General features: G+C 59.9%; 3 protein-coding genes across 3 annotated transcripts; 1 reads left to right on the top strand and 2 right to left on the bottom strand.

The window, feature by feature from the left end:
- Positions 1-3,457: 3,457 nt before the first annotated feature.
- Positions 3,458-7,203, top strand: MRPS26 (mitochondrial ribosomal protein S26). Its single transcript, XM_058803667.1, has 4 exons — positions 3,458-3,726; positions 5,217-5,354; positions 6,265-6,388; positions 6,617-7,203. The coding sequence occupies exons 1-4, from the start codon at positions 3,470-3,472 to the stop codon at positions 6,746-6,748; spliced, it is 651 nt and encodes a 216-aa protein (XP_058659650.1). The 5' UTR covers positions 3,458-3,469; the 3' UTR covers positions 6,749-7,203.
- A 445-nt stretch (positions 7,204-7,648) lies between these two features.
- On the bottom strand, positions 7,649-9,014 carry LOC131556801 (neurophysin 1-like). Its single transcript, XM_058803668.1, has 3 exons — positions 8,895-9,014; positions 8,611-8,812; positions 7,649-7,698 (listed from the first exon to the last, which is right to left on the bottom strand). Exons 1-3 carry the CDS (start codon positions 9,012-9,014, stop codon positions 7,649-7,651), a joined length of 372 nt encoding a protein of 123 aa, XP_058659651.1.
- A 2,967-nt stretch (positions 9,015-11,981) lies between these two features.
- On the bottom strand, positions 11,982-14,946 carry LOC131557138 (vasotocin-neurophysin VT). Its single transcript, XM_058804190.1, has 3 exons — positions 14,827-14,946; positions 13,098-13,299; positions 11,982-12,175 (listed from the first exon to the last, which is right to left on the bottom strand). The coding sequence occupies exons 1-3, from the start codon at positions 14,944-14,946 to the stop codon at positions 12,009-12,011; spliced, it is 489 nt and encodes a 162-aa protein (XP_058660173.1). The 3' UTR covers positions 11,982-12,008.
- Between the last annotated feature and the right edge of the window lie 4,466 nt (positions 14,947-19,412).

Here is a 19,412-nt window from a genome sequence, read left to right as displayed (position 1 = left end):
CATAGCAGATTCCCGTGTGACAGTGCCCCCGTGTCCCCGCAGCCCCCGGCCATGGCACCCCGCGGGTCGCTGCTGCTGCTGGCGCTGCTGCTGCTGAGCTGCGCCCTGCCCCGCGCCCGCGGCCAGCACTGGTCCCACGGGTGGTACCCGGGGGGCAAGCGGGACCTGCGGACCCCCAGCGACCTCCAGGTAGGGTGTCCCCCGCGGGTCACCCCCCTCCGGGTCACCCCCGTCCCTCCCGGGTGATGCCCACCCCGCCCGTGTCCCCCTGCCCAGGGTTTGTGCGCCCCCCATCCTGTCCTGGGGTTAAAATCCCTCTGGGTTATCCCTGCCCGAGTTACGCTGCCCCAAATTATCCTCCCTGGGCTGTATCCCCTCGGAACCCTGTCCCCGTCCCGCGATTATCCCTCCCTGAGTTCTTGGATTTATCTCTGCCCCAGGTTAAACCCCACTGCGGGTTTATCACCCCCACGGGCTTAAATCCCCCCGGGTTATCCCCCTGCCTGAATTATCCGGGTTTATCACCCCAGTTTATCCCCCTCCCTGAATTATCCTGATTTATCACCCCCACGGGCTAAAATCCCCCCAGGTTATCCCTCTCCCTAAATTATCCGGGTTTATCAACCCCAGGGGCTAAAATCCCTCAGTTTATCCCCTTCCCTGAGTTATCTGGATTTATCACCTCCCCAGGTTATCGCCCTCTCTGAATTATCCGAGTTTATCACCCCAGTTTATCCCCCTCCCTGAATTTTCGAGGTTTATCACCCCGGATTATCCCCCTCCCTGAATTATCTGGGTTTGTCACCCTGGGTTTTCCTCCTCCCTGAATTATTCAGGTTTATCACCCCCACGAGCTATAAATGCCACCCCAGGTTGTCCCCCTCACTGAATTATCCAGGTTTATCACCCCATGAGCTATAAACCCCTCCCCAGTTTATTCCCCTCCCCGAATTATCCTGATTTATCACCCCCACGGGCTAAAATCCCCCCCTCCCCCCCCCCCCCAGTTTATCCCTCTCCCTGAGTTATTCGGGTTTATCTCTCTGGGTTATCCCCCTCTCTAAATTATCCGGATTTATCACTCTCACAGGCTATAAATCCCACCCCAGTAGATCCCCCTCCCTGAATTATCTGTGTTTATCACTCCGGGTTATTCCTCTCCCTGAATTATCCGTGTTTATCAACCCTACGGGCTAAAACTGCCCCAGGTTATCCCCCTCACTGAATTATCAGGGTTTATCACCCCCAAGGGCTAAAATCCCCCAGTTTGTCCCCCTCCCTGATTTATCCCCCCCCACAGTTCATCCCCTTTTCCCGTGTTTATCATCCCCTCCCATTTCCCTTCCTCCCCGAATCCCTTTCCCCCCATCCATGGGGTGACCCCCCCCAATCCCGGCTGCTTTTCTCCCTTTTCCCCCCCTCCTCCCGCAGGTCCCGTCCCCTCTGGGGCGCTGCCGTCCCCTCCCGTGTCCCCCCCGGCGGGAGGAGCCGCTGCCGGTGAGCGGGGACGGGGCCGGGGGTCATGGGGGGGTCCCCGGGAGTGGGTCTGACCCATCCTGGGGGTGCTGTAGGGTGTCCAACACCGGGACTGACCAATCCTGGGGGTCTTGGGGGTCTCCGGGACCGGGTCTGACCTATCCTGGGGGTGCTGGAGGGTTCCTGGGACCAGGACTGAGCCATCCTGGGTGTCCCCGGGACGGGGTCTGACCGATCTGGGGGTCCCCAGGACCGGGATTGACCCATCCTGGGGGTCCTGGGGGATCCCCGAGAACGGATCTGACCAATCCTGGGGGTGCTGGAGGGTTCCTGGGACGGGCTCTGAGCCATCCTGGGGGTCCCCGGGACGGAGTCTGACCGATCTGGGGGTCCTGGGGGATCCCCGAGACCGGGTCTGACCCATCCTGAGGGTGCTGGGTGTCCCCGGGACCAGGACTGACCCATCCTGGGGGTCCCCGGGGGCGGGTCTGACAGATTTTGGGGGTGCTGGGGGTCTCTAAGACTTGGACTGACCGATCTGGGGGTGTTGGGGGGTCCGGGAGACCGGGAGTGACCCATCCTGGGGGGTCCTCGGGAAGGGCACTGATCCATTCTTGGGGTCCTGGGGGTCCCCGGGACCGGGTCTGACCGAGGCTGGGGGTCCCTGGGACGGGGACTGACCATCCCAGGGGTTCCCGGGACCGGGTCTGATCCATCTGGGGGGTCCCCGGGGTGGGGTTTGACCGATCTGGGGGTCCCCGGTACCGGCACTGACCGCTCCCCCCGCCCCTCTCCCGCAGCCCCCCGCTCTGCGCCCCTGACCGGAGGCACCGAACCCCGCGGGAGCGACCCGGGACCCCCCCGAGGGGAATAAAGGGGCTGGGGGGGATCTGTGAGAGTGATGGTGATGGAGGGACTGGCGGGGGTGGCATGGGGACAGCGGGGACAGCGGTGTCCCCAGGGGGATGCCGTGCCCGGGGGGGGCGGGGGTCGCGTTCCTTGGGATCCTTGGGTGGGCAATTCGTGTCCCAGGGGGCGGGCGTCCGATTTTGGGGTGCCGTGTCCCGTGGGGCTGTCCCTGTCCCCAGGGCTGTCCCGTGACAGTGTCCCTGTCCCTTGCGGCTGTCCCTGTCCCGTAGGTGCCCGTGGGGTGTCCCTGTCCCATATAGGGTGTCACTGTCCCCGCCGCTGTCCTTGTACCACGGGTCTCCTTGTCCCCGCCGGTGTCCGTGTCCCACAGATTTCCCTGTCCCCGTGAAGGGTGTCACTGCCCCACGAATGTCCGTGTCCCCTGCCTGTCCCTGGCTGTCCCTATCCCAGCCGGTGTCCATGTGTCCCCTGACTGTCCCTGTCCCGTCTAGGGTGTCCTTGCCCCATGGATGTCCATGTCCCACGGGTGTCCCTGCCCCCCACGGATATCCGTGTCCCATGGGTGTCCCTATCCCCTGCAGGGTGTCCCTGCCCCACGGATGTCCGTGTCCTCTGGCTGTCCCTGTCCCTCGGGTGTCCCTATCCCTGCCGGTGTCCGTGTCCCCTGGCTGTCCCTGTCCCGTGTAGAGTGTCCCTATCCCCGCTGGTGTCCCTGTCCCACGGATATCCGTGTCCTCTGGCTGTCCCTGTCCCGTGTAGGATATCCCTGTCCCTGCCGGTGTCTGTGCCTCCTGGCTGTCTGCGTCCCACGGGTGCCCCTGTCCCGTGTAGGGTGTCCCTATCCCCGCCGGTGCCCGTGTCCCCTGTAGAGTGTCCCTGCCCCACGGCTGCCCCTGTCCCGTGTAGGGTGTCCCTTGTCCCCACGGGTGTCCGTGTCCCCTGTAGAGTGTCCCTGCCCCACGGCTGCCCCTGTCCCGTGTAGGGTGTCCCTTGTCCCCACGGGTGTCCGTGTCCCTCTCCCCTCCCGAACTCCATTTCCCATCACGCCCCGCTCCCCCTTCCGGTTGCGCGGCGCACAGGTGTGACGTCACTCTCCGCGCCGCGCGGTCCCTCAGGCGCCGCCATGCTGCGGGCGCTGAGGCGCTGCCGCCCGGGGCCCGTCCCGCTCCCGGGGCTCGGCCCCGGCTCCGGCTCCTTCCCGGGGCTCTGCCCCGCCTGGGGCCCGCGGGCGGTGCCGGCGCGGGGCCGCAAGACCCGGCACGACCCCCCCGCCAAGTCCAAGGTGGGCCGGGTGAAGCTGCCGCCGCCCGTGGACCCCGAGGAGCTGCTGGTGGTGCAGGAGCGGTACCGGCAGCACCGGCTGGTGCTCAGCGCCCTCCGGTACCGGGGCTGCGGGGCAGGGCTGGGCTGGGCTGGGGCCGTGGAGATGGGGGCTGGAGGCAGGGGCGGCTGTGGGGCAGGGGGGGTCGGACATGGGCTGGGACTGGGGGTGGATGTGGGTTTGGGTAAGGAACTGGCTGTGGGGCAGGGGAAGGTCGGGACTGGTTATGGGGCAGGGGAGGGGTTGTAGGTTTGAGTTAGGGACTGGTTATGGGGCAGGGGAAGGTCGGACATGGGCTGGGGCTGATTATGGGGCTGGGGGTGGTTGTGGGTTTGGGTAAGAGACTGGCAGGGGAAGGTTGGGACTGGTTATGGGGCTGAGAGTGGTTGTGGGTTTGGGAAAGGGACTGGCTGTGGGGCAGGGCAGGGTTGAAGGGCAGGAGCTGGGTATGGGGTTTTTGGGGGCTGCCTTTATTGGGCGCAGGACTGGCCGTGGGGCAGGTGTATGGGGCTGTGAGGCTGCTCTGGGGCAGGGGAAGGTTGGGGGTGGCTCTGGGTGTGGAGTTGGAGGCTGAATGAAGTGCTGGGGGGCTGATGTGGAACAAGAGAGGGTTGTGGGGTGGGAGGCTGGATATGGGGCTGTGAGGCAGGGGAGTGTGGCCTCGTGGCCATTTGGGGCCGCTGTGAGGGACAGTGGGGCAGTGGAGGGGTGGCTGCGGGGCACTTTGTAACGGGAGCCGGGAGATCTGGGGGCTGGGAAGGGTGGTGGGGTTTGCACTGATGAGGGGCAGGGAAGAGTGAGGATGGTGGCACTGGGAGCACTGAGGGGCAGGGCAGGGCAGGGGCAGGGTGGCACTGGGAGCACTGAGGGGCAGGGTGGTGGCACTGGGAGCACTGAGAGGCAGGGCAGGGCAGGGGCAGGGTGGCACTGGGAGCACTGAGGGGCAGGGCAGGGGCAGGGTGGTGGCACTGGGAGCACTGAGGGGCAGGGCAGGGGCAGGGTGGTGGCACTGGGAGCACTGAGGGGCAGGGCAGGGGCAGGGTGGTGGCACTGGGAGCTCTGTGGGGCAGGGCAGGGTCAGGGTGGTGGCACTGGGAGCACTGAGGGGCAGGGCAGGGGCAGGGTGGTGGCACTGGGAGCTCTGTGGGGCAGGGCAGGGTCAGGGTGGTGGCACTGGGAGCACTGAGGGGCAGGGCAGGGTCAGGGTGGTGGCACTGGGAGCACTGAGGGGCAGGGCAGGGTCAGGGTGGTGGCACTGGGAGCACTGAGGGGCAGGGCAGGGGCAGGGTGGTGGCACTGGGAGCTCTGTGGGGCAGGGGCAGGGTGGTGGCACTGGGAGCACTGAGGGGCAGGGCAGGGGCAGGGTGGTGGCACTGGGAGCTCTGTGGGGCAGGGGCAGGGTGGTGGCACTGGGAGCACTGAGGGGCAGGGCAGGGGCAGGGTGCTGGGTCCGGGTGCTGGGGCTGGTTCTGCTCTGGGGCAGTCCGGGCAGACCCCGCTGTGCTGCCGGCCCCGGGCAGGAGCTCAGCGCCCTCCCCCGGCCCTGCAGGGCGGAGTTCAGGGCCGAGGTGCTGCAGAAGAAGCGGGAGGAGCGCCTGACCGCCGAGGGCTCGCCGGAGGAGCTGGAGGAGCACCGGCGGCTGATGGCCTGGAACGAGGAGGAGAACGGCCGGCAGAGGGCCCGCAGGTCAGCACGGCCCCTGCAGGGCACGGCGGGCACTGCTCGGGCACAGCTGGGCACAGAGAAGCTTGGGCAGGGTCATTCCTGGTTAGGAACTGGTTCGTGGCCAGGCCCGGTGGGGAATGGTCACACCAGAGGTGTCCCCAGGGCTCAGGGTGTCCCCAGCCCTGTTTGATGCCTTTGCTGATGATCTCCATGAGGGGGTTGAGTTCACCGGCAGCAGATCTGCAGGTGGCACTGAGCTGGGTGTGGGTGTGCTGCAGGGCAGGAGGGCTCTGTAAGGGACCTGCACAGGCTGCATCCAAGGAAATGAGGGATAACAAGTGCAGGTGTGGGGTTCTGCACAGCAGCCAGGCAGAAGGGGACCTGGGGGACAGATGGACAGCAGGCTGGACACGAGCCAGCAGAGTGCCCGGGTGACCAAGCAGGCTCCTGGCCTGGATCAGGAATGGTCCAGCAGGAGCAGGGCAGGGATTCTTCCCCTGTGTGAGGCCACACCTCGAGTGCTGTGCCCAGTTCTGGCCCCCCCAGTTCAGGAAGGACTTGGAGATGCTGGAATATTCCAGGGAAAGGCAGCAAAGCTGGGGAAGGGTCTGGAACTCAGATCCTGGTAGGAGCAGCTGGGAGGGCTCAGCCTAGGCAAAGGAGGCTCAAGGGAGACCTTGTCAGTGTCCTCAACTCCCTGACAGGAGGGTGCAGCCAGGATGGGTCAGGATCTTGCTGGGAGCAGAGAACAAGAGGACACAGCCTTTCCCACCCTGACTGATTCTGTGATTCTGGGAAATCCTGACCTGTTTGAATAAATCTGCCTGTGCAGCTCTCGTGGTTCCTGTGCCTTCTGCTGCTGAGGGCCAAGTCAAGGTGCTCTGGGTGGATGTGTCACCTCCTCCATGACATTTTCCTTTCTGCCTGGCAGAGAGGAGAGACTCAGGAGAGAAGAGGAGGAGCAGAAGAGGAGGAAATCAGAGATTGCAGAGAAACAGGCCAGGAAAATGGAGGCTTTCCTGGAGGAGAAGGAGAAGGAGGTTCTCCAGCTGCAGGTAAGAGCAGCTGGTGCCTCCTGGGGAGCAGCTTGCCAGAATTCCCTGCCAGGGAGCCATGTGGGAGCCGTGGGCTTGTTTTCCACGGATTTCTCAGCTGGCAGCTGGGAACCACATCAGCACCTTCCAGGGGTGTTGACAGCGCGTGGATGGGAGGGAGCTTGAGCCAGAGCTCTGGGAACAGGCTGGGATAATCCTGAGGGGGACAATCCTTGTGCTTTGCTTCAGGAGGAAGCCAAAAACTTCATCACCCCCGAGAACCTGGAGGCTCGGATCGAGGAGTGCCTGGACAACCCCCGCAATTACAACTTCGCCATCGACAAGGACGGGCGCGTCGTCAGGCGCACGGTGCTCTCGTAGCAGCCCTGGCTCTGGTGCCCAGAGCCCCCAGAACACACAGACCCTTCCTTGGAATGTATAAATTGGCCTCTGAAGTGGTGGAGAAGGGCTCTGGCTGTGCTGCCTCCAAAGGGTTAACGCTGAGGGAAAGGGGGTGAGGGGAACTTGGAGGCTGCAGCTCAGCCCTGTTGCTGTGCCTGTGATCCCACCTCCCACGTGTTTGGATCCTTCACGCACAGCATGTGGGGGGAGCAGGAGCAGTCCTGAGGCAGAGCCTGGCTCAGCTCCTCGCTGTCAGCTCCTCTGCATGCTTCCAAAGGCAAAGGAGGGCTGAGTGAATTTGTAGGAAACAGTGACCTTCCCTTTTTTTTGTTGTTGGGGGAAGGAATTAATTGTAATCCTGATTTCACACTTCAAACCCTCCTTTGCACATCCCTTGGTGTGGCTGAACAAGAATGTGTCTGAATGATCCAGGATTTCTGGTGTCTCATTATTCCTCCCTTTAGGCTTAATTTATTCATCAATATAGAAAAAATTGTAGTGGCTTTGGGTGTTCTGGGTTGTTGGGGTCTTGCAGGCGGTCAGCTTTGTCCTAAAACTTCTGGTTTTGGGCTGAGCCTGGAGTTTGCTGTGTTTCAGCCATGGTCTGCAGGTCCCTCTCCCTCCTTCCCTCCCTCCCTCAGTTCATTGACCTGAAACCCTCACTTTTTACCTCTACTTTTCCCTAAAAGTATCTTCTCCCAAGCCTGCACCTCAACCCAGCGAGCGCACAAAACCCACAGACTTGTGGCTGGGTTGTTTTTCTGTCCAAGTTTTATTTCTAGTTAAGCTCAAAGCTCATCACTTCAGTCTGAATCACAGCCCAGGGTGGGGCTGGGATGGCGATGGATGCAGGATCCTGCAGGTTCTCTCCTGGCTGGGCTACACCAACAGCAGCTCCTGGTCACAGGATGAGTCAGTGCCACAGCCCTCTGAGGGGAGACAGGGGGGAGTGTGGTGTGAAATCAAGCAGCACCCACCTGACCCCAGGGACCCCCCAAAACAGGCCCCAGAGATCTCTGAACCTGCTCCCAGAGATCCCTGGAACAGCTCCTAAAGATCCCTCAAACAGCTCCCAGAGATCCTTGAAACAGCTCCTAGGGATCCTGGAAACAGCTCCTGGGAACCCCCAAAAGAGCCCTCAAGGACTCTCCAAAACAGCTCCTAGAGATCCCTGAAACAGCTCCTAAAAATCTCTGACACAGCCCCCAGGAACCCCCCAAAACAGCCCCCAGGGACCTTCTGAACCAGCTCCCAAAGATGCCTCAAACAGCTCCCAGAAATCCCCAAAGTAGCCCCCAAGGACCCCCCAAAACAGCCCCCAGGAACCTCTGAACCAGCTCCCAAGAACCCAAAAAAACAGCCCTCAAGGACTCTCCAAACCGGCTCCCAGAGATCCCCAAAAGCAGCCCCCAGAAATGCCTCAAACATCCAGGGACACCCCCAAAACCAGCCCCCAGAGACCCCCCAGCCCTGGGGTTTGCTGAGCTCCTGCTCGCCCCATTCTCTGATGCTTTCCAGGATTTACAGCAGGATCCCTGCCAGTTTAATTTAGGGAGGAGGGTGGGATTTTGAGAAACACTGATGAGAGCAGATGGGACGTGGCTCCTGCACTTACTCAGCCCCCAGAATTTGTTTGCTGTCTGTTTCCCTCTGCCCCAAACCCTCCCAGTCTCATCCCTGGGGTCTGGACTGGTCCTGGAGCGTGCCCTGTCTGGACACACGGATGGGACAAAGAATCCCTTGGCCATCCTCCCCTCTCCCACTATTCTGAGAACCCTGAATTCCCTCCCGGCTGTGCCAGGGCTGGGGACAGCAATCCCGGGATGCCGTGCCGCCCTCACCGGTGCTGCAGCAGATGCCGGGGGCGGCGCAGCTCCCTCCGGAGCCGCAGGGTTTGCGTCCCGACTCGCAGGGCGTGGGCAGGAAGTTTTCCTCCTGGCAGCGCAGCGCCTCCGAGGTGCCGATGTAGCAGCCCAGCTCCTCCCCGCAGCAGATGTTGGGCCCGAAGCAGTGGCCCTTGTTCCGGGGGCCGCAGGGCAGGCACTGCTCGGGGAACGGGGGGAGAAAAAGGTTGGGAGAAGGGAGGGATGGGGTTGGGAGTGCTCCAAGCCCTCCCAGGACTTACCTTCCTGATGTCCATGTCCAGCACAGCTCGTTTGCCCCCGATGGGGCAGTTCTGGATGTAGCAAGCAGAGGAAATAGTCAGGAGCCCCAGGAGGCAGAGAGCCAGAGCCTTGCAGGACATGGCGGCGGGACAGGGGGGATTTGTGGCTGCTCATCCCAACTGCTGGCCCTGTATTTATAGTCCTGGCTCCTGCTTAGGGATTCTGGCACCGGCGTCACCAGTGTTCCTTAAAAACCACAAGGCATTGCTTCCCACAGCGGAGGGCTTGGCTAATAGCCAGAGGTCGAGGACGTGAGGTCAAGGACAAGGTGCTGGTTTTCTCCTCAGTGATGAGTCTGGCAGGGACGTGTGGAGGTTGTGGATGGAGCTGGATGGATGCGTGGAGGTTGTGGATGGAGCTGGATGGATGCGTGGAAGTTGTGGATGGAGCTGGATGGATGTGTGGAGGTTGTGGATGGAGTCTGGGCTTGGGCCCTTCCCTGGCAGCCCCTTTGGGCCACTGAGCTGTGGTGTGTCCCGTTGGGAACCCCTCTGGCATGGAGAAGGGAGGGATGAAGGAAGGCAGCTGCAGGTGGGATGTGTCCATCAGGAGCAGGGTGAGAAGGGTGTGTGCTTCCCTTGGCTTCAGATCCCTTTGGGTGGGAGGAAGCAGCCCCAAATCCTCTGGGATCATCCATGGGAATGTCCTTGTAGGCCCTGGCCTTTGGGGGATGCTCAGCACTGGGCTCATCCCTCTCTGGGATAACAGTGACACCCAGCCCATCCCCACCCACTTTCATCCCACAGCTCCAAAGCCACCTGAGAACACCAAACCTCCCAGGCAAAGGCCTGAAATCCCAAATTTCCCCACTGCTTCTCCTTGGAGCTGCACACAGGGATTCAGGGTGGTGTCCTGAGCCCCATCACCAGCACACAAAGTCCCCCCTCCTCCTCCCTGAGGGGCAGCACCGAGGATGAGGCCGAAGGCTGACGCAACCACCCAAGGTCCTGCTCACCCCTTGCCTTCCTTATCCCAATTAGGAGCTCCCAGCTTGAATACATTTCCTTGCTGAGGACAAACCTTGACGTCCACTGAGATCATTACCCTGCACTGCCTTAATTGGGAATTAGGCAGCCCAGAGCTGGACAGCCATGACCTTTTCCTGTTCCTCTGGCTTGCTTCAAAATCCACCACTTAGCGAGGCTGCCACGAGGGCAGCCAGGTCCCTGTCACCCAGCCCGGGTCAGGGCCAGTCCCTGGGGACAAGGCAGGCACTGGCATCCATGGAAATGGCTTGGAAATGGGGCTCAGCTGCCCCAGCAGCTCAGCTCTGGCTGCAGCAGGGGATGGAGGGAGGGAATTTTCACCCCAAAGCCCCTGTGGCTGCTCCAGGGGTGCCCAGATGTGTCTCAGGTAGAAAAGTGGGGAAAACTCCAGTTATCAGCCCCTGGTGCTTTTTAGGGACTGGATTTTTGCCTGATTTTGAGGTGTTCATCAGACAGAGCATTCCCAGCTCAGCTACACATTCCCAGTGCTGCAGGAATATTGGGGGTTCACATCCTGCATCTTGGAAAATCCAAGTGCTGGAGCTGGGCTGAAAGCCCAGTTCCCTCATCCCAGCTTGGAGTCCCACATCCATGCTGGTGTCACCCCTTTCCCAATGATTTTGGGGTGATTTGGGGTTGCCCTCCTTCCCCAGGGCTGGGATCAGACACTGGATGTGGGAAGCAGGTCCTGGATCAATCCTGGAGGTCCTGGATTGATCCTGGATATCCTGGATTGATCCTGCATGTCCTGGATCAACCCTGAAGGTCCTGGATCGATCCCGGAGGTCCTGGATCGATCCCGGAGGTCCTGGATCGATCCTGCAGGTCCTGGATCGATCCCCGAGGTCCTGGATCAATCCTGGAGGTCCTGGATCAATCCTGCAGGTCCTGGATCCATCCTGGAGGTCCTGGATCGATCCTGCATCCCCTGGGGGCACAGGGAGTGTCCCTGATCCCGCCGGTGCCAGGGAGCTCCACCTCCCGGGAGGTGCCACCTCCCTCAGGGACACTATAAAGGACGAGCTGTCCCCTGTGCCCTGGCCAGTGCCAGCCTGGAGAGACCTCGGAGCCAGGACCGTGCAGGGTAAGAGAGCCGGGAGAGGGTTGGGATACCCCAAATCCTGGGGGTGACTGGGGGATAATGGGGACTGATCCTCCCTGTGGGTGTCCAGAGGGGATGGGGAAAGATGGGACCAGCCCTGGGGGGGTCTTTGGAGCTGGGAGCCCAAACCTCTCAGCTCTTGAGGGATTTGGGGTCATTCTTCCTTGGGAAAGGAAAAGCACCTCCCAAAAAAGCATCCCTCTCAGCTCTTGAGGCATTTGGGGGTTCTTCTTCCTTTTCCTGACTTTTTATCATTTTTAGTAGATGCTGTGCTGATTGCTGAAGGCAGCGAGGCCCCAAGTCTGCCCCAAAGAGAGGCTTGGCCACGAGATAAGGTGACAGTGCCACATCCCAGCTGTCCCCAGTCCCCTGGGGCTGGCCGTGCTGCTGGGTGGGACCCCATGGCCGGATCCCAAATTCCAGCTCTGCCTGGGAGCTGAAAGGACAGAGCCCAAATCCTGCATCCAGCCCAGCCAAACCACTGCAATCTGTGCGGATTTGGGGACAGAAAATCCTCCAACACCCCTTGCTGAGCCCCAGCCAGATCCCATGGCTGGATCTGGGGACAGAAGAGTCTCCAACACCCTTTCCTGAGCCCCAGTCAGATCTCCTGGATCTGGGGACAGAAAATCTTCCAGCAGCCCCATTCTGACCCCCAGCCAGATCCCCTGGTTGGATCTGGGGACAGAACACTCTCCAGCACACCCATCCCGAGCCCCCCGTCACATCCCCTGGATCTGGGGACAGAAGACCTTCCAATATCCCCTTCCTGAGCCCCAGCCAGATCCCATGGTTGGATCTGGGGACAGAAGAGCCTCCAGCAGCCCCATCCTGAGCCCCAGCCAGACCCCCTGGAACCCCCAGGAGCCACCCCCAGTGCCCAGGACGATGCCACCACAGTGCACGAGGGCTTTTATTGGGTCAGGTATGTACAGAGCCGAGCTGGGGGGGTCTGTCAGGGTAAGGGGGGCTCCCCACGCCCTGGCTCAGAGCAGGGGTTGCTTGCCCTGCTGCTGCCGGTTCGCCAAGTGCATGAGCTTGAGGAGCAGATCCCCGGCCGAGCCATCCAGCAGCGTCAGGTTCTTCTCGTCCGCCGCCTCCTGAGCGCCCTCGCCGCCCTCGTCCAGGCAGGCGCTGTCCATGGTGCAGGTCTCTGCCGCGGGAGGATAAAGGCGGAGTGGCTCGGGTGTTTTGGGATCATCGGGGAGGTGTTTATGGCTGGGGAAGGGGTTGGTGGCAGCCTGGGGGACCAGCACAGTTCGCACCCCGAAAATGATGGTTCAGCTCCTTCCCCTGCTAATGAACCCCCCAGGCAAACCTAATCTCCATCATTTCATCACTCTATCTCTCCTGAGCGGGGAGCAGGGCTGGGGTTTCTGGCAAGTCAGGGAGGCTGTGCTGGCCAGGAAAAGCTCATGGTGCGACGGGAAGGGGCTGAGAGCCCAGACCTTTAGAGTCAGAATGGTTTAGGTTGGAAGGGACCTCTAAGAACATCTTGTGCCATGGCAGGGACAGCTCCCACTATCCCAGGGTGTTCCAAGCCCCCTCCAACCTGGCCTTGGGCACTGCCAGGGATCCAGGGGCAGCCACAGCTTCTCTGGGCACCTGTGCCAGTGCTCAGCACCCTCACAGGGAACAATTCCTTCCCAATATCCCACCTAACCCTGCCCACAGAGGGAATTGGGGTAAAAGTGAGAAAAGTCATGGCTGGAGACCACAGAATGATGGAATGGGTTGGGAAGGGACCTTAATTCCCATCCAGTGCCACCCCTGCCATGGCAGGGACACCTCCCACTGTCCCAGGTGCCACATCCAACCTGTCTTTGGGCACTTCCAGGGATCCAGGGGCAGCCACAGCCGCTCTGGGCACCCCATGCCAGACCCTCCCCACCCTCCCAGTGAACAACTCCTTCCTTACCCCCACCCTGAACCCACCATCCCCAAATCACCTCCCAACCCCTCTTCCCCTCCACCCCTCACTTCCCCCTCCCTAAACCCATCCCACCCCAGCAGCTCCGCGTTCCCTGCCGAGCCCTCCCCGTCCCCTCCCGCCCTCCGTGCCCGTTCCCGGTTACCGGCGCTGCAGCAGATGCCGGGCGCGGCGCAGCGGCCGCCGGAGCCGCAGGGCCGCCCCTCGGGCTGGCAGGGCGAGGGCAGCGCGTCCTCCTGGGCACAGCGCCGCGTCTCCGCCGTGCCCAGGTAACAGCCCAGCTCCGCGCCGCAGCAGATGCCGGGCCCGAAGCAGCTCCCTCGGTTGCCGGGACCGCAGGGCAGGCACTGCGGGGAGGAGCTGCCTCAGCGACCCCAACAAACCCCAACAAACCCTTCGTGCACACCCCGGGGTTAGAAATCCTCATGGGGATGCAGCCCTGGGGATGGAGCTGGAGGAACATGTGGGGGTTGTGGATGGAGCTGGATGGAGGTGTGGGGGTTGTGGATGGAGCTGCATGGACATGTGGGTGTTGATGGAGCTGCATGGACATGTGGATGTTGATGGAGCTGCATGGACATGTGGGTGTTGATGGAGCTGCATGGACATGTGGATGTTGTGGATGGAGCTGGATGAGCATGTGGAGGTTGTGGATGAAGCTGGATGAGCGTGTGGAGGTTCTGGATGGAGCTGCATGGACATGTGGAGATTGTGGATGGAGCTGGATGGAGGTTGTGGAGGTTGTGGATGGAGCTGCATGGACATGTGGATGTTGATGGAGCTGCATGGACATGTGGATGTTGTGGATGGAGCTGGATGGACGTGTGGGGGTTGTGAATGGACATGTGGAGGTTGTGGATGGAGCTGGATGAGCATGTGGATGTTGTGGATGGAGCTGGATGGAGGTTGTGGATGTTGTGGATGGAGCTGGATGAATGTGTGGAAGTTGTGGATGGAGATGTGGAGCTTGTGGATGGAGTCTGGGTTTGAGGCCCTTCCCTGGCAGCCCCTTTGGTCTGCTGAGCTGTGGTGTGTCCCGTTGGGAACCCCTCTGGCATGGAGAGGGAAGGGATGAAGGATGGAAAGCAGCTCCCCACCAGCCCCTCTTGCAGATCTTGGAGGTGCCATGCTGCCATCAGCACTGGTGACCTTGTGTTCCGGCTTTGGGGTGTCCCCATGACCTCCCTGTCCCCCCTCCATGCTCTGTCCTGTCCTGCTGCCCCCCAGCCCAGCAGCTGTGCTGTGCCAAACTCTGCTGTGGCTGAGCTTGAGCCTCTTCTCCAGGTGCCAACAGCACTTTGGAGCTGTCACTCCTCTGCCACTGCCCCATTGTATGTCCCCCTGCCACCCCAAAACCCCCTCTGCTCCCGGGAGGGTGGCACAGTGCCATGGTGCTACAGAGCCAGCGATGCCCACAGGTGATGGGGAGCTTCTGCACCCCCCAGAGCCACTGTGTCTGGGTAGAGCAAGCAGCTCCCCACCAGCCCCTTTTCCAGCTCCTGGAGGTGCCACACTGCCACCAGCAATGGTGACCTTGTGTCCCCGCTTTGGGGTGTCCCCATGAGCTCCCTGTCCCCATGACCAAGGTCCCCATGCCCTCCCTGTCCCCTGTCCATGCTCTGTCCTGTCCTGCTGCCCCCAGCCCTGCAGGACTCTCTGCTGAGCCCCATTCCAGGTGCCAGCAGCACTTTGGGGCTGTCACTCCTCCACCACCGTCCCACCCCAAATCCCCTCAGCTCCCTGGAGGGTGGCACAGTGCCATGGTGCCCAGAGGTGACCCCCAGAGCCCCCTGTCCCTCCCGGGGCTCCATCCCTGTCCCCGTCCCCCATCCCGTACCTGTCTCACGGCTGTGTCCCCGTCCCCCATCCCGTACCTGTCTCACGGCTGTGTCCCCCAGCGCTCGCTTCCCGCCCCGGGGGCAGTTCTGGATGTAGCAGGCGGAGGAGAGGGCGAGGAGGCAGAGGAAGGAGAGGGGCAGCGAAGGCTCGGCCATGGTGCAGGGGAAGCTGCTCCGGCTCTCTGGCCCCGTGCTGAGAGCGCCGCTATTTATGCAGCCATCACCCCTTCCCCGGGGAGGAGGAGGAGGAAGAAGAGGGGTGGGTTCGGTTTTTTTGTTGTTTTTCCTTTTTCCTTTCTTTTATTTTTCTTTTTTTTTTTTTTTTTTTTTTTTTCCTCCCAAATCGCATCCTAGCAAATCTGTAACTGAGATGATTCAGTGCAGCAGCACTCGGGGCTGGTGAATCCCACCCTTGGCTGCTCCAGGGGCACGGGCCAGCCCTGGATGGGCTTGGGAGGGTTCAGGGAGAGGTGATCCTTCAGAAGGTGCTGGTTTGGGGAGGGATGGGGGTTTGGAAGAGGCATTTTGGGGAGGGATGTGGATTTGGAGACAGATGTTCCTTCAGGAGATATGATTTTGGGAAGGTTTTGGTATGGGAGTGATGCTGGTTTGGGATGGATGTAGATTTTGGGATGCAGATTTTGGGATGGATCTGGGTTTGGGGACAGATGTTTGTTCAGGAGATGTGGTTTTGGGAAAGATGCAGATTTTGGGATGCAGTTTGGGGAGGGATGTGGGTTTAGGGACAGATGTTCATTCAGGAGATGTGGGTTTGGGAAGGGTGCAGATTTTGAGATGCTGGTTTGGGGGTGATGCTGGTTTGGGAAGGATATGGATTTTGGGATGGATCTGGGTTTGGGGACAGATGTTCATTCAGGAGATGTGGTTTGGGCAGGATGCAGGTTTTGGGAAGGTTTTGGTTTGGGGGTGATGCTGGTTTTGGGATGGATGCAGATTTTGGGATGCAGTCTGGGGAGGGATGTGGATTTAGGGACAGATGTTCATTTAGGGACAGATGTTCATTTAGGAGATGTGGGTTTGGGAAGGATGCAGATTTTGGGAAGGTTTTGGTTTGGGAATGATGCTGGTTTGGGATGGATGCAGATTTTGGGAGAGATGCTGGTTTGGGAAGGGATGCTGGTCTGAAGGGGGGATGGTTTGGGAAGTGGTGTTTGTTGGGAGCTTGCTGGCCCAAGAGGAATGCTGCTTTGGGGAGGGATGGCTGATTTTGGGGATGCTGATGTAGGGAGGGTTGCTGATTTTGGGAAGGGATGCTGCTTTAGGGGAGGGATGCTCATTTGGGGTGCTGGTTTAGGGAGAGATGCTGATTTTTGAGGTGCTGCTTTAGGGAGGGATGCTCTTTTAGGGAGAGATGCTGGTTTAGGGAGAAATGCTGATTTTTGGCTGCTCTGTGGGATGCTGATTTGGGGAGGGATGCTGGTTTGAGGGATGCTGCTTTGGGGAGTGATGCTGGTTTGAGGGATGCTGCTTTGACTGATGCTGCTCTGGGAGGGGACACTGGAGGGGAGTGAAGGGGTTGGGGCTGGGAGAGAGCCCTGGCTGCACAAACACCCCAAACCAGGGGCTGGGCTGCAGCATTGGGGTGCAGGGCAGGACTCTGTCCCCAGAGTGACCCATCAGGGCCACCCACGGCTCTCCTGCCTCTTCCTCCTCCTCTCCAAGGAGCAGAAGGCAGGGAAAGCGCTGGGAGAGGGGAGAGCAAAAGCAAAGGCAGCTCTGGGGCTGGCAGCAGCACACTCCTGTCACCATGGGCTGTCAGAAACATCTGTACAGGAAAATCACCATCATCATCCCCCTGCCCCATCCAGCCATGAACATTCCTGCTGTCCCCAGCTCCCTTTTCCAGCTACACCGAGGGCAACCTCAGCAATGTGGAAAATGAATGTGCACAGAGGAATTCAGTGCCTGTGAGTATCCACCCTGTCCTTCTCCCCCCCAAAAATGCTGTGACTGGCTCACAGTGACCAGGAGGGTTTGTTTGGGAGGGGGCTGGACAGTGTGGGGGTGCTGCCAGCTGTGGTCCCACTTTTGGGGTGGTTTTATCCTTATCTTCACATAAGGTGGGGAATTGAGGCAGAGAACCATAAAAATCAGCCTGGGCATCACTTGGGGTGGCTGAACATGTTTTTCCCCTTCCCCTCATTAGTTTCCCTTATTTTCTCCCCCTCATTAACATCCCTGTTCTGCTGGACAAACCCCCAGCCCCAGTCAGAGGGTGCAACCCTGGGTGGGGAAGGGGCTGCTCTGCCTGAGCATCCCAAAGGGAACGGTGATCCCACTGCAATCCTCCCTGGAAAACCTTGGTGTTTGTCCCAAATTGGTTTGAAAAGCTCCACAGGAAGCGATGCTGGAGGAGGCTGAACCCCAAGGGAAACTGAGGCACACAGGGAAGCATTTTATGCCTCAGTGCTGGGGCTCCCAGCTCCTGCCCGGTGATTTTGGAGCATGGATCAGCCCAGGGGGTGACAATCCTGAGCTTTGGGGCTCTGCTGGGTGACACCAGGGCCATTTCATTTTGTGCCCCTCATTAATCCCTTTTCTGCTGGACAAACACCCCAGCCCCAGTCAGAGGGTGCTACCCTGGGTGGGGAAGGGGCTGCTCTGCCTGAGCATCCCAAAGGGAACGGTGACCGTGGGATCACATTGATCAGCATGGAAAACCTTGGTGTTTGTTCCAAAATGCTTTGAAAAGCTCCACAGGAAGTGATGCTGGACGGGACTGAACCCCAAGGGAAACTGAGGCACGCAGGGAAGCATTTTATTTTATCAGTGCTGGGGTTCCCAGCCCACCCCCAGCTCCTGCCCAGTGATTTTGGAGCTCAGATCAACCTGGAGGTGACAGTCCCGGGCTTTGGGCTCTGCTGGGTGACACCAGGGCCATTCCCTCCCCTGGAGGGGCTGAGGGTGGCCCCAGCCCCTGACTCAGCCCTCCCTGGGACAGAGGGAGCGGCGAGTTCCCAGATTTGCCCCGTGATGCTGAATCACCCCCGTGGGGGATTTAACACCGACATCATGAGCACCATCCTCATTTCCCCATCCAAAGCCATCCCTTCACAGCAGGAACCCAAACCCTCTTACGTTGCAGGGCCGAGGAGGACGCACGAAGCCCTCGGCTGGGAAAACTTTTCTTTAAAAGAGCCCCAAATGTCAGCTCTAAATTGGGTGTTACGGGCTCGTGCTCCGTCTCTTCATTACTGTATCGTAAAATTACATTAGCCAGGAACGATCTGCATTCAAATGACTCTGTGTCTGGAATGATAACGCAGGAATATGAGATTAAAATGTAATTATGCTCTTTAAAGTCAAGGAAGGTTAATAAAATGTTTTTTCCGAGTTGCAGAGGCTCCGCAGCCGCGGAATCACTTACGGGAATCAAGGGCGGGAAAAGGGAGGGGGGAAGGGGTGGGAAACACAAAAAAGGGGTTTGGGAGGGAAATATTGGGGTCACCTGGGGTGAGTGGTGGGATAAGGGGTGCCAGGGGTGGGCGGAGCTGGCCCTGACGGGCTGTGATGCTCCCAGGGTATTGCTGGGCCCCCATCCCACATCCTGCCCCCAAATGAGGGCTTGGGGTGCTCAGAGTCCGACCCCAAACCCTCCAGCAGCCCCAGGCCCCTTCTCCGTGTCCCCAGCAAGGATTTGCTCTGCCACATCCCTGCTCTACCCCAGAGGATGCTCCTGCTCCCCTGGCAGCCCCCAGAGGCTCAGAGTGACACTGAGCAGGGTGGCAGTGCTGCCATCCCCATCCCAGCTCCCCTCGGGAATGAGGGAAATCCCAAAGGGATTGGGAATGGGGCAGCAGCCTCAAATCTGCCCCCTTGCTCAGCCCAAATATGGCCCCAGCTCTTGTCCACACCATCAAAGGGTCTGGGGCTGCCAGAGGGGCTCAGCCATGGAAATCATGGAATCTGAGGTTGGAAAAGCTCTCCAAGATCATCAAATCCAACCAATCCCCCAGCACTGCCAAGGCCACCACTGACCATGTCCCCAAGTGCCACATCCACGTGGCTGTTAAACCCCTCCAGGGATGGGGACTCCAAACTGCCCTGGGCAGCTGTGCCAGGGCTGGACACCCTTTCCATGGAGAAATCTTCTCAAATCTCCAACCTGAACCTCCCCCTTCCTTCATTAACAGCAGGAGCTTCCCAGAGGGGTTTGGTCTCCCTTTTGGAGGCAGGGGAAGGGAGGGAGGTGATGGAGCTTGGCTGCAGCACCCAGAGCTCCAGGGGCAAAGTTTCACCAGGGTAAATGAGAGTGACAACAACTAACCAGGACAAACATGGAATGTTGGAACATGGGAAGAATTTCACTGATTTTAGTGCCAACATTCCATCAGGATAAACCAGAGGGATGCTGGGAACTGGGGTGAATTTCACTGGTTTTAGTGACAAACAAACATTCCATGAGGATAAACCACAAGGATGTTGGAAAATGGGGTGTATTTCACAGTGGCAACATTCCACGAGGATAAACCAGGGGATGCTGGAAAATGGGATGAATTTCACTCATTTGCAGTGACAACACTACAACCAGGAAAAACCAGAGAATGCTGGAAAATGGGATGAATTTCACTGATTTTAGTGACAATATTCCATCAGGATAA

Source organism: Ammospiza caudacuta, chromosome 4 (genome assembly GCF_027887145.1).
Source record: "Ammospiza caudacuta isolate bAmmCau1 chromosome 4, bAmmCau1.pri, whole genome shotgun sequence".
In the NCBI taxonomy this organism is placed as follows: domain Eukaryota; kingdom Metazoa; phylum Chordata; class Aves; order Passeriformes; family Passerellidae; genus Ammospiza; species Ammospiza caudacuta.
Note: the sequence above shows the minus strand (reverse complement) of the source record. Positions and strands in the feature narration are given on the sequence as shown.

Bases quoted from the DNA above. Each gene is read 5' to 3' on its own strand.
- MRPS26 (XM_058803667.1), top strand. From the start codon at position 3,470: ATGCTGCGGGCGCTGAGGCGCTGCCGCCCGGGGCCCGTCCCGCTCCCG. The intron at 5,355-6,264 runs GTCAGCACGGCC...TCTGCCTGGCAG, and splicing joins GGCCGGCAGAGGGCCCGCAG to AGAGGAGAGACTCAGGAGAG. The intron at 6,389-6,616 runs GTAAGAGCAGCT...GCTTTGCTTCAG, and splicing joins AGGAGGTTCTCCAGCTGCAG to GAGGAAGCCAAAAACTTCAT.
- LOC131556801 (XM_058803668.1), bottom strand. From the start codon at position 9,014: ATGTCCTGCAAGGCTCTGGCTCTCTGCCTCCTGGGGCTCCTGACTATT. The intron at 8,813-8,894 runs GTAAGTCCTGGG...TTCCCCGAGCAG, and splicing joins TGGACATGGACATCAGGAAG to TGCCTGCCCTGCGGCCCCCG. The intron at 7,699-8,610 runs GTGAGGGCGGCA...GTCTCCCCTCAG, and splicing joins CGGCATCTGCTGCAGCACCG to AGGGCTGTGGCACTGACTCA.
- LOC131557138 (XM_058804190.1), bottom strand. From the start codon at position 14,946: ATGGCCGAGCCTTCGCTGCCCCTCTCCTTCCTCTGCCTCCTCGCCCTC. The intron at 13,300-14,826 runs GTACGGGATGGG...TCCTCCCCGCAG, and splicing joins GGGACACAGCCGTGAGACAG to TGCCTGCCCTGCGGTCCCGG. The intron at 12,176-13,097 runs GTAACCGGGAAC...CTCCCGCGGCAG, and splicing joins CGGCATCTGCTGCAGCGCCG to AGACCTGCACCATGGACAGC.